General features: G+C 35.4%; 1 protein-coding gene across 1 annotated transcript in view; it reads right to left on the minus strand.

Annotated features, from left to right (window-relative positions):
• The window catches only part of SKIV2L2 (Ski2 like RNA helicase 2), a 48,245-nt gene that overhangs the window by 32,497 nt on the left and 2,692 nt on the right, over positions 1-13,056 (minus strand). Inside the window, exons 4-15 of the mRNA XM_009272556.1 lie at positions 11,541-11,603; positions 10,883-10,995; positions 9,876-10,050; positions 8,792-8,882; positions 8,314-8,438; positions 6,998-7,096; positions 6,104-6,206; positions 5,835-5,966; positions 4,553-4,632; positions 3,011-3,121; positions 1,828-1,929; positions 209-334 (exon numbers count right to left, since the gene is read on the minus strand). Of these exons, the coding sequence (XP_009270831.1) occupies positions 209-334; positions 1,828-1,929; positions 3,011-3,121; positions 4,553-4,632; positions 5,835-5,966; positions 6,104-6,206; positions 6,998-7,096; positions 8,314-8,438; positions 8,792-8,882; positions 9,876-10,050; positions 10,883-10,995; positions 11,541-11,603 (1,320 nt within the window). The remainder of the gene's footprint in view (positions 1-208; positions 335-1,827; positions 1,930-3,010; positions 3,122-4,552; positions 4,633-5,834; positions 5,967-6,103; positions 6,207-6,997; positions 7,097-8,313; positions 8,439-8,791; positions 8,883-9,875; positions 10,051-10,882; positions 10,996-11,540; positions 11,604-13,056) is intronic.

A 13,056-nucleotide genomic window follows, 5' to 3' on the forward strand; every position in this document is an offset into this window, starting at 1 on the left:
TGATACTAGTATTCTAATTTTGTTTCACAATAGAAACTCCTGCTTTAGTAAGAATTCAGTGAAAGCCCATACTCCTTTTAGGAGCTGTCATCTCCTACCTGCATGATCTACATACTTTTTGTTTTAGGTGTGTAATTTTACACGTTACATTATTCAAATGAGAATAACCTTAGTGGGGAGGATAAAAAAAAATTAGCTTCTCTCCTACCTTCAAAAGCTGCTTGCCAATTGTTGGACTCATTTTTTCATCCACCATAAGAATTACTATTCCTCTGTCATCCATACCTCGGCGTCCTGCACGACCTGACATTTGAATGTATTCACCTGAGGATATCTAGGATAAAACAAGAAAAAAAATTAACAAGCATTAGAAAAATAGCAAGAACATATGAAGTGCTATTTACAATTATACAGTAAATGACCCTGATGTATAAAAAGTAGCAAAGGAGAGTTATCTAAGACATGAACTTTTCACAGATTGAATTCATTACTCATAATTGATCATTAAGCTACTAAGATATAAACCCATGACTATGAATAATGTATGTCAGCAGCCTAAGTTAACTAATGGTCCCATAGCTACAGTGATTTCCATAACACGGTGCATCATTTTAATAAGCACAAAAAACATTTTAATAATGTCTTATGTGACGGAAGGTTGCTGGGCATGGTGGAGATTATTTAAATATAATATATCTTCAACATACTGATAATGCATCTTCACCATCTTCAAATAATCTATCATTTCATTCTAATGATTCAAGTGTAACATTAAAATACTGATACCTAGCAAGAGCAGTATTTCCATGCCTACTAACCATGAAATTGAAGAGGTTATATAAAGAACTGGGACATGGACAAGAGCCAGCTATAACTGGTTCCCTATGTCTCAGTAAGTTATAAAACAGGTTTTTTTTGTCATCTGTGGAACTTGCATTCCCAACAACTTCCTGAGTTTCACTGTAAGTCAGATCTCAAAAACCACTTAAGGAAACTGTGCTATATCATTTTAAAAGCAGGAGTTCCACGTATCTGATACCTCAAAGGTAGCTAATTCTTACATATATCTTAGGCACATGCAATCAGACTGAACAAATTGTGAAACTGAACAGCCCAAACTAAGATTGAAGAGATGTTTACTTCGTAATGCACATGTCAAGTCACTCGTCCTGTTTACCACAATTTTCCCATCTCTGAAAGATGAACCATGACACTTATTTACAAAGTTTTGCTGTGATGACTTGTAGAGCCTTATTATTATTTACATGTGAATGACATATCTGGTTTTAATATTTAAAACTTTAAGATTATTTGTTTTCCAGCTGTTTTAAGAACCTGTCTCTCCCTCCGCACATTTCTGTCTTTCTGTGGGCTACCCAAAATACTCTGCTATAACAGAACAATCAATACTCCCCTGAGGTAAACGATCTCCTTTCTTGGGTCTGTTAAAACCTAAATTTAGTGATCATTATATGATACTGAGCCCACTTATTCTCCACATTCCTCTGACACTGAAGAAAATGCTTGGGTCTCACAGTTTTGGACAAGTTATGCAGAAGTCTTAGTCTAATCCAATGTCCACACTAACCTGTGTTTGATGCCCTTTTGCTGTATCTATTAAAATAAATAATCTCATGCATAATCCGAGGAATCTTCTCTTCAGGAATTTGTACACTAATTATAAATGGATTAGTGAACAAAGAAAGATTTTTGAAAGAAAAAAATATTTTCTGCTACATTGAAGTAGGTATGTCAGGAGTAAATTTAATCCTAATAAGGTTTAAATAATGCAATTCAGTTATTCTACAGAAACTGTTTTTCACTTACCCATCGGAAATCTTTTCCATCAAATTTGCTGGCACTTGTAAATAGCACAGTCCTGGCTGGCATATTAATTCCCATAGCAAATGTCTCTGTTGCAAATAAGGCCTAAATAAACAGACTGAAGTTAAGCAAGCAAAAACAAAGGTTCTTAAGCAAACGTGCAAATAGTCAGAGATTGCTACATAAAACCTCTCCAGATTTTACTACTTATGTACAGGTACACAGGAACATAGGCACATTCAGTATCTAAAAACTGGACCAAAATCATTCTTTCCCCCTTCCCTTATTTCCTCTGGGAATACATGAACACTAGTTAGATGGGACCATGTGAAAGACTCCAAAAGAAAACACAAGGGGGTGCAAATTATATTAATGAAAAGTAATAGTTAATTTCCACATTCGAACTTTGCAAGAGGAAAATAGCAGTTACCTACACAAAAAACCCCCACAACTTTCATCTAAGGTTAGATTTTTCTGAATGTATGTCCCTTAGGGCAACCAACAAACAGCTTGGTAAGTGTCTACAGTCATTTATAGGAGCAAAATATATCATAAAACAGTTGAAGAAAATGTTAAAGTTAGACATTGTAAGTTTAAATACTTTAGAATAAAATCTGGAACACTTAAAACTAGCCCTGTAATTGTGCACTAATGTAAGACATCTTAGGCAAAGTATTAAAGACTACAAACTTTTCCTTATAGGGAGAAAAAAAACCACAAAACCCAGCTTCAAGAATTGTTTTTTCAGATAAAGATGGAGGCACTTACGAAAATATTTGCATTTCTCAAGGGAAGGGAGCTGGAACCAATTACACCTGTGCCACTGGAACAGCTACAGGCTTCCAGCAGTGCCGTGTGCACCTGTGGAACCCAAGTGTGTAGATCCACAGAACAGAGCCTTTCCCTTCATGTGTGCTCTTTTTAGAATTGCCTACTTACTGGTCCGCACAATGTTCAAAAAAAGTTTTTGGTTAAGTACTAAGCCTTATGCTTCCTGCATAGAATCATATTCAAAACACAAAGCATTTTTCAGTTTGGCATGTGCAATGAGTCGTTCTCCTTTCTCAGTCAAAGGAGCAGATCGCCACTATAATACTACTGTACATTCTAAGCTAAGACATACTTCTCGTTCTTTCAGGATTACTGACTGTGTATTCACAATAGAGAAAAACCTTGAAATATGTACCTTTATTAGGCCCTCAGAGAAAAGAATTTCTATGGTTTCTTTCAAGATAGGAAGCAGACCACCATGATGGATACCAATTCCTCGCTTCAGAAGAGGAAGTACATGCTCAACCTGGGAAGAAACACATAAAGACCAGTAAGCAAATTTTAATATTCATTACTAAAAAATAAAACCTGTACGGAAAACCTCAACACTGCCCTTAGTGTTCATGTAATTCACTATTTCCTGATTTTAAAGACAATAAATACCCCTTCAATATTATTTTCCAGTTAGAACTAGGAATGATATGAAGGGTAAAGCCAGAGGCCAATCTTTTCAATAGGCTAGTCTTAAATTGGGTTAGGCCAACTGTGAAGCTATGCCCTAATTTACACATGCAGTTAGTATTTAAATTTGCCTCTATTAAAAAAAAAAATGCCTCATTTAAAATCATTTTTGGAAATAGTGATCCTGGTATGCATGAGATATTTTTGTTTCAATTTTAGTTGCAGTGATTCCACTTATTGATATGCGCTGTAAAACAGTGAAGTCAGCACCTATGAGAGCCATACAAGGAAATTCAGGCTGTAAATGACTGACTTAATCTCTTAAATTCTAAAAATGTTATACTTCAAACAAATACCTACGTAAACTTACCTTTGCCTCTGTTTTTTTCTTTGAAAACAAAGATTCTCATTAACACTCTATTAACACTTGGTTACCACCCCAAACCTAATTCTGAGAATACGTTTTGAGGTATCATTGTCCACAGAGACCAAAACAAATTACTTGGATATAATGCCACTGTATCATACTTACTGTATAAGCTTACAAAAAAACCCAGCACATAACACCTTATATATTGGATTCCTATTTTACATTTTTCTCAAGTTTACAAACAAAACAGGTATGTGGAACCCAAAGCAAGTAGGCATGGCCAAAAATTAAATGGTTGTTTTTTTCAAGGAGAAATTGCCATGTTCACAATAAAGATCACTACATTAAGAAATGATGGACAGAAATAAATAAAGGAAAGAGGGAGGTAGAAAGGAATTATAGTTTCAGTATTTGTTACAAAAGTACTGAATCCTGTAATATTCTGTGCATTTAGAAGCTTGTATTTTTGCACTGTAAAGATAGTCACTATGCTTAGTCATTATACAATAAACTAGAATGCAGATGCACCAACTCAACTTTTTGAAAGGCTCAGCAGTCAATACCTGATAAAGTGCATACTGCATTCTCATTTGAACTATTACCAGACAGTTTTAACCCAGATGTATCTCTTTATAAGCCCTTATGTTTACTTAAAAACATAATTAGAAAAAAATAAAACACAGGGTAGGAACTCCATGGTTTATTTTGGCCTATGTAATTTGCTGGAATCACAACTGGAAGGAATCCTAATCACTGAGTCCTATTTCACAATGCCAAGGAGCAATGCAAGAGATATTAAAACCCGGGGAGATGAATGACAATATCCAGTTTATGATTTCTGTACCACTATAAAAGACCCATAGAGAACAGGAGAGCAGCAGCTACCCCTATTCAATATCCACTGACCTGAGGAAGCTTTTTGTCTTCATCTGACAGACAATCAATTGCATTATTGAACACTTCTTCAACCATCTTTTTTTCTTCATCTAAGAAGGCAATTTGTAAATTATTACAAAATCTAGAAGGCTAGTACCATATGTAAATAAAGCATTACCACATTCTAATATTTACAAAAGTTTACAATAAAAATAGCATGGAAGACTGTGAAGTCTACACAAAACCACCCACATTGGGTCAGATGATCAAGACTTGAATGTAAGCCTGAAGGAGCCTAACAGTAGCCAGAAGTAGATGCTCAGGGAAAAGGAAAACAGAACAAACCTGGCAGAATAATCCAAACTTCAGCTATTTCCAAGCTCAGGATTTCTCAGTTTTATGTACTTTCTGTCTGTTTCATAAACTTTGCCCTGTTTCTATTGTACCTACTAGTCTGTATCTGCATGAACATAGAGGCTCTTCCTCTTCCCCATTAATTTGCAAAGTTTACACCCTTTCTACTTAAGTAGTACAAATATCAAGAACATATCTTAAAAGGCATGACTGAAGAAAACATACAAAAATGCATCTTTGCACTTGTGCATATCTTTACGTTTTCTGACAGAAACGGCTGCATTATTTTGCAAAACTGAACCAGAACATGCAAAGATTGGAGTAAGTAAGCAAGAAAGAACCCTGAACAGTTCACAAACACGAAGTTCCTTATTTTGTTAACAACTCTTGACATTTCCAAGAAGCAATGAACTTAAACTTATTTTCCAAGCTTGGTCTTAATCCAAAATGAAAAAATCTTCCTTGTTTACCCCTTTAGGGTTTTTCTTTGTGGAGAAGGGGGAGGAAGGAAAGAAAGAAAACTGGACTGAATAGTTGAGAAAGAACAGTCTAGTGGTTTGTTATACAGTTGTTTTGACTTTGAGAGAATACTCATTTTTCTAATGGACTTAATATGAAAATTTTGGGAAATACATTTGTTATGATCAGTCTTCTCCCATTATAGATAGAATTTTCTAGGAACTTTTGTGCTATTATTACAGTGAACAGGATTTTGGAGAAAGAAATAAAGTTTAAAATAGTGGAACAATTCAACATCATGATGACCAAGTACTCTCTGTGCACCAACAGTTTCCTACTGAAAATAGCCTGATGTACTGGCATAGTAAATAAAAAAGCAGTATGTATTTTTCATTTGTTTTTACACAAAAAGTCCCAAAGGAAACAGAAGTATCTAACCAGACTAACATTTCACATCAAACTACAATTGTGAATAAAACTGTATTTTATTTATCTGTACCTGTATTGAAATCTAACTTTGTCATCTGAAGTGCATAGGCTTCGCAGTCTTTCTTACTGAAGCTGAAAATAATCACAGGTTGGAAATTCCTTTCCATGATCATTTTCACAATCTTAAAAACATTTGAGGGACCTGCAGAGAGATTACATTAATTTAAATATAATTTTAGCAAAAAAGTATCTTATGGAGTAATTGAGACACAAGCACAACTTGCATACAACTTTGTTGTATTATACAAAAAGTTACTTTAGAATGGGATTCAAACTCACCTTTTGTTCCTCCTTTCCTGCCTTTCTGGTCCCCTTTTGCTAAGTCTCCTGCATCTCTAAGCACTTGCATTGCTGTATTAAAATTGTCTTCTCTGAAATCTCCCTAGATATAAAACACAACCTTTGTAAGCAATTACTTCTTACATAGCCCACTGAAAAATACTTAGTGCCTTGCACAGCCAGTACCATTACCCCATATTTACAGGCAGAAGGACAAAAACAATGCATAAGCTAGCAAGTGAGTTTACTAGGTCAGTGGCACAGCTCAGAATTACATTGGTGCCTCTGAAGTTACTACCCATTGTTCTATCCACCACACACACCATCAACCATGCTAGACCTGCTGAATGACACAATACCAAAACTGACTTTTAGGAATGTCTACATGAAACTACACTGCCCAATGAAGACCTAGCTTCAAGTGCAGTACTACTGTTGATGGCATTAGCTACTGCTGTGCAAGCCAATGATGGATTTTAAACAAGTCGTAACTTCAAAATCACCTAAAGACACAAAAATATTTTGCCCCCTCAACCAAAGTAAAATTTAGATGCTATCACATTTTCTTTTGAGTGAGAAACAGTAGAAGAAACATCAGCTACTTTGCAGATTTACAGAAAGCAGCATGCACTTTGGGAAACAAAGCAAGGATGAGGGCACTTACGACATCTCAGCAAACTATTACTCAGCTGACTACACGACATTAGATAATAAGACCAACCTCTTCTATAAGACTCCAAAAATCTAACAGCAGTTCAGAGATCACCGTTACCCATTTGTACTTCATTTTAACACAAACATCCTTTGTATAGCCAATCCAAATTTTGCAAGAGATCAAGCTCGTGACTGATATGCGAGGAAAAAGATCTTTCAAACAAACTGAATATTCCTTACATTTTCATCAACAACCAGATGGAGTCCATCTCCTCCTGCTGGGAATATATAATGCTGCAGTGGAGTAGGTCGATAGTCAGTGTAAATCACATGGCAAGGCTATGAAGAAAGAACAGCATACACATAAATATTTAATGTTTCTAATTGCATTATAAAAAACACTTGCTTGATGGAAAATCCAATACATTACTTTCTGGCTTTTAGAAAGATGTATTTTAATAGCAAGACTCACAGAAACTAAGATAACAAACGTTCTTTCCTGAATATGGATTTTGTACTAATGACATTGCTTAAGAAAATGGAAGTTTGCAAATCCTTTAGAAGAACACAAGTTGGCTATAAAAACTCTTTCTTATGAACACAAAAACTAAGGACAGGTAATATTTCCTTCTGTATTATTACTCAAAAATCCTAACACCTTTTAAAACCAAAGGAAAAACTGTTAATTTCTATTTTGTAAAAAAGCCTGCAGTATTTCTTACACCACCTGAAAAAGGCACACAGTAGAAGTTAAAAAAACATTTAAGGTTTTAATGCATGGAGAAAGCTTGTTTTTTTTTTTTCTTTCCTAAACACTTCCTTTAAAACATTAATTACATAATTCTGCTTTAAAAAAAATCACAGTCTAGTGTTCTGCAAAACATAGTCAAGGTTTTGTGCCAAGCTTAAATTGACATCTTTTATATTACACTCCTTTCATCACAAACAACACAAGAATCAAGCCCTGGCGTATTTTCAAAGTTTAAAATTGGACCAACCTCTTGTGGATATTAACTTCCCTAATTCAAATTCCCATATTATTTGCTGCAAAAGCATCTCTTAAAAAATCAGAATAAAATAAACCTAATGTTTACGGGACACGATGGATTTCTTACGTTCCTCTTTTCTTACTTTGTTTGCATGCATATATAGTATTTCCTATGGATTTATGATTTACTTTTGATTTCCACATGGCCTTTTTACAGAGCTCTTCAAATTCTCCAAATAACCTCTTGTCTATCAGCCCTCTGAAAATCAGAGCACGTTCATTGTGTCTCATAATTGAGAATGTTTGTTGAAATCAAGCTGGTGTCTAAATAAGTGAGGAAAATAAACTTTAAAGAAACAGCTTTAATGTTGCTATGTAGAACCAACAGCCAGTACAGCTGCAAAAGCTAGGAGTACAACCCAAGAAGCCAGGACTGATCTATCCATTATTTATAAGCAATAAGAAGATGACTAAAAAAACGCTCACAGGTTCAGTTCTCATCAACCAAAGAGACAGTATTATGTCACAAGACAACAAGGATGGAGGTATAGCACATCAGAAACATTACCTGTTTGTGAAGATGACAGATCCATTCAGCAAACTGACGGGCATTTGGAATAGTTGCAGAAAGGAACACATAATGAACATTGTCAGGGAGCAAAATAATTGTCTCTTCCCAAACCACACCACGTTCTGAAAACGGAAAAGTCACATGGGAAATTTATGTGATTAATGCCTACTTTTCAGCTCCGAAGCCAAAGAACAGCATGCTTAAAGACAAAATAAAACAAAAACTAAAAAAAGCCTCCCCTAAACAAATGGGGTATATCAAATGCCCTCAAAGTGGCTTTTGCCTTGGCAAAGAAAATGCAGACTGCGAAACAATAACTCTCTTATATAGTAGAAAACAAATTCTGAATGATTTATGCACAAAGATGACTGATTTTAAGAGAGAGAATAAAGATTTAATTCTTCAAAAGAAAAAAAATTTGTTCTTGGTGGGAAAAAAAAAATTCTTGAAAAGAAAAATTGTACATATAGGATACCTGAATCTCTCATGTAGTGAATTTCATCAAAAATAACCCATGCGACTTCTCGCATAACCTCAGAACCTCTGTAGAGCATACTTCTCAAAATCTAGAAAAGGAAAAAAAAATTGAGATCCATCACATGAAATAACAACAGTCACATGTCAGTAAGAAACTGCCAGAATTTTTGGTTCTCATTTACATGGCAATATGAAATCATATTTTGCACAAAACTTAAAAGCATTTAAAGATTGGCTGTGAGATGCCTTCCAAGTTGATTCCAATCTAACAAATCTCATGCTATGAAATGAACTGGTTTCCCTGCAGGAACAGTGAAGGAACATGAAAGAAAAAACATTATTCTTCTCCCAGCCTCTATGTGGCACCATATGTGTTACAGGTCTACAGATCTACTTCTGCCAAGCCGCCTTCTTCCCTCGTCCTAATAGGTAACCTCTCTGTGATTAAGAGGAAATCTTTTGTCAGAAATCAAGTCATCCTGTCTCTCCACCCAATCTTTCCCTACCAGAGTTTTCTCTGTAAGACTGTTTACTCCTTTGAGATAAAGACAGAAAGAGGAAAATTCCAACTCATGGCTGGACAGATATCTACGACAGAAATATGACAAAACTGTGCCAAGAGTACTTTGTTACCAAAGGAGAAAAGCTGTATATTCCTGGAGTACTAGCATCTAGCGTGAACCTCTCAACTATCACTCAATGCTTTTCCTCTCCCCATTTTGTTTCCCTAGAACAAAATACTGACCCTACAGGATTCAGTAAGTCTGACTGACTTTCAGTACTTCACATCTATCCAAAGAAAACTCAGTGTCTCGAGCATTCAGGAAATTAAGTTCTGCCTTTCTCCATGCGAGAATGAAAGTTCCTGACTGAGAGTACAAAAGCATGAATTTACAGAGATTTACCTAACTTTTTCAATAACCAAAGGTTAAAACATTAAAGGAAGGCATAATGAACTTCATAACATTTTCTACCCTAACTGGGCTTATTATGATAACTTTAATCATTTAATATTAGACCTTCTCAGTCAAAAAAGGGTAGAAGAAAACACAGGCAGATCAAGAATTAATGTCTGATCTTACCTCAGTTGTCATTACCAGACAAGAAGCTGTAGGATTAATGGTGACATCCCCAGTCATCAAACCAACATCCTGAAATTCTTCATACATCTCACGGTACTTCTGATTACTCAAAGCTTTAATTGGACTCGTAAATATCACACGCTGTTTCTCCCTCAAAGCCAGGGCAATTGCATACCTGTATTCAAACATTGTACATATTAAAGTTGTCAGGAAGACATTCAGAGTATTACTTTCCTCTAATCTTCTGCTTAAAAAAATAAAATAAAATATGCAATTCAGGTAGAATGATATGAAGCATTTTGTATCTAGATTATTAAGTTCAGTGCAATCTTAACTCAACTATGTATGCCTCTTTGGAGAGCGACAAATCATTGACAACAAGTTAACTGATTTTTATGGACATCAGAGCACATCTAGTTTAATCTAAAAATCTAATTATCACTGTCTCATGACAAACTATTATTATTTGAATCCATGCTCTAATATATCTACGTGTACGTCTCACTTTTCCCCTCAGGTCAGCAAAGCCACTCCATTGTCAGACCAAACCGTGACAAAAAACATATGCTATCTTTTAAACATTTATTGCCCGATAAACACCAAGTTGCAAATTGAATCAAACCAGTGCTTCTGACAAAGCGAAGAAAACACACAAGAAACTCCTTATTAGTTATAGACAGGGGCTAGAAAACAAAGGTATTTTTTTCTAAATTCATGCAAATCTGTATTGCAGAAACTTTCCTTTCAATCTATACAATAACATCTCAACAAAACCAGATTGTTTCAAAATAAAAGGTAAGCTTAAACACAAATTAAGCCTTTCACTACCCACTAAACAAGAGGAAAGAAGTAATTTTTATATTCAAGAGATTTCAATTCAATTCTAACACTGATGGTCCAAACTTTGTATCAAGAAACTGAGACACAACAGCTACTGATGGTTCAACAAAATCACACGACAAACATCACACCATTCTCTTATTAGAGCCTGTCAGAAAATTACTTACTCTGCACAAACAGTTTTACCAGCTGATGTATGAGCCGACACTAACACAGACTGGTTATTATCTACACAAAGAATAGCTTCTCTCTGAAAGGCATCAAGAATAAATGGATATTCCTAAAAAGAAAAGAAGGCAAAAACATTACATATTTTTAACACAGACTGTTACTTACATCTAATTACATTTGTGACTTATCTAGTGTGCAAATTACAGGCAGAAATTAAATCCTGCAGGTTTTTATAACTTCAACTGATCTTAATCCAGTATTTTGCAATTACTTTGTATTTAAATAATTTTATCTAATACCACACCTAAGATCTTTGCTTATGTCTTGTTGTCATATCAAATGAAAATCTTGCCCCGATGACTGAATTTTCTCTAATTTACTCATTTAGGAAGAGAAACTACAGTGTACAGCTGAAGCCACCACCTGATGTTGTAGAATAGAATTGATTCACAACAGCGTATCCACCCCATTCAACCGCATTATTTTACGCTACCGAATTTAAAATATAGAAACACCAATCTTACTTATGACAGCCCATCTTTTCAAGATACTTTTTTCCAAGCCTTACTTATATAGTACATAATTTTTCCCTCTACCCTCATCTACTGTCTAAAGCATATGCAAAAAGAAAAATAAATGCAATCTATCACATACTTTTGCAGCTTTTCCAGTTCTTGGCTTCAGACCTGTGAAGTCTTCATCTGCTGGAAGTGCAACCTATAAAATACATTTTAAATTACAACAGTTGCACAATTCTTGGTGTCCACTACAGTGACATGGCAAGCTATGAAGAGCTGGGGTAGGAGATGTAAAGTGCATGAAAACTAGTTCGAATTTCCATTATTCTGTTTCTATGAGCTCATATGTCAAGGTTTCCTTCCTTCCTCTCGGAGTTCTTCAACCACCCTCTCCATCCTCCTGCCCCAACAATGCTCCTTCTCTCACCTCTCTGATACTCCCTACTGTCTTGTGTGAAATATTTCTCCTTCATCTACCTTGGAATATTAGCCCTTAAGGCCAAGACAGAGTCATGGCTTCTGACCAGTGGATGTTAGAAGCAATTACTCAGCTCACATTGATAACACTCCCTTTCCAAGGACAATGTACTTATTCGGGTAAAGTTCCTGTTCCTGGCCAATATCTAACATTCATTCATACCAAATATTTAAGCTCTCTTCAGTTACTAAGTAATGGCAAACCTCTACCAGACATCTCAAGATAACAAAGATTGCACAGACGCATGGGCTTTAAAACCTGTATCATAAACTGTAGATACATTTCCTTCATTACAAAGGTCTAATCATACAGGGTCTTTGAATGTGACCCTAATTAACTTGAACTAGTTCTAGAAGACAGCACAGAAAAGAAAATGAGTATAAAAGTACAAGGAAGTTAAAATCTACGTATTTAATTCTCATAGAAACTCTTTCTGACAATCATCTTTGGATGAAGGATGAAGGATATTAAAAAAAATAAATCAAATAAAAATACTTCCGATTTTTCATATTTTAAATTGTATTTGTATCTATTAACACAATTTTAAAATGGATAGTTTTCATTATTTTGCTTTTACATAAAAAAACCTTTTTTCCCTTTTTACCAAAATGTAATTTTCAACAGTAATCAGCCTTACAAGAAAGCCTTTCATTCTTGAACCAGAATAGCAAAATATTTCAATGCACTGCCGCACACTTAGCTCGCACTATGAACACAGAGCTATTTTAACAACCAGTAGGTTTTCCTCCTCCTCAACAGTACTCAGAATGTGCTTGGTACCTTTCAAATATGGAAACCTAGCAACATTATCATTGAGCTTTTCACAATCACTCATTTTATTGCAAATATCATTCAAACTGCTTCTGGTAAGATACCTTACTAATTTTTCAAGTGCATTTTGTGCATGCTCAATGCCAGATACAGACCTCAAACTCTTTACAAGCCTGTTCTACCTTAAATATAACATGAAATAATGTATCTGCTTGAGGGTACGAAGGCTCTGCAGAGGGGGTCCATACAGGCTGGATCGATGGGCCAAGGCCAACTGTATGAGATTCAACAAGGCCAAGTGCCGGGTCCTGCACTTCAGCCACAACAACCCCATGCAGCGCTACAGGCTTGGGGAAGAGTGGCTGGAAAGCTGCCTGGCGGAAAAGGACCCGGGGGTGCTGGT

Source organism: Aptenodytes forsteri, unplaced genomic scaffold (assembly GCF_000699145.1).
Source record: "Aptenodytes forsteri isolate BGI_AS27 unplaced genomic scaffold, ASM69914v1 Scaffold92, whole genome shotgun sequence".
In the NCBI taxonomy this organism is placed as follows: Eukaryota; Metazoa; Chordata; class Aves; order Sphenisciformes; family Spheniscidae; genus Aptenodytes; species Aptenodytes forsteri.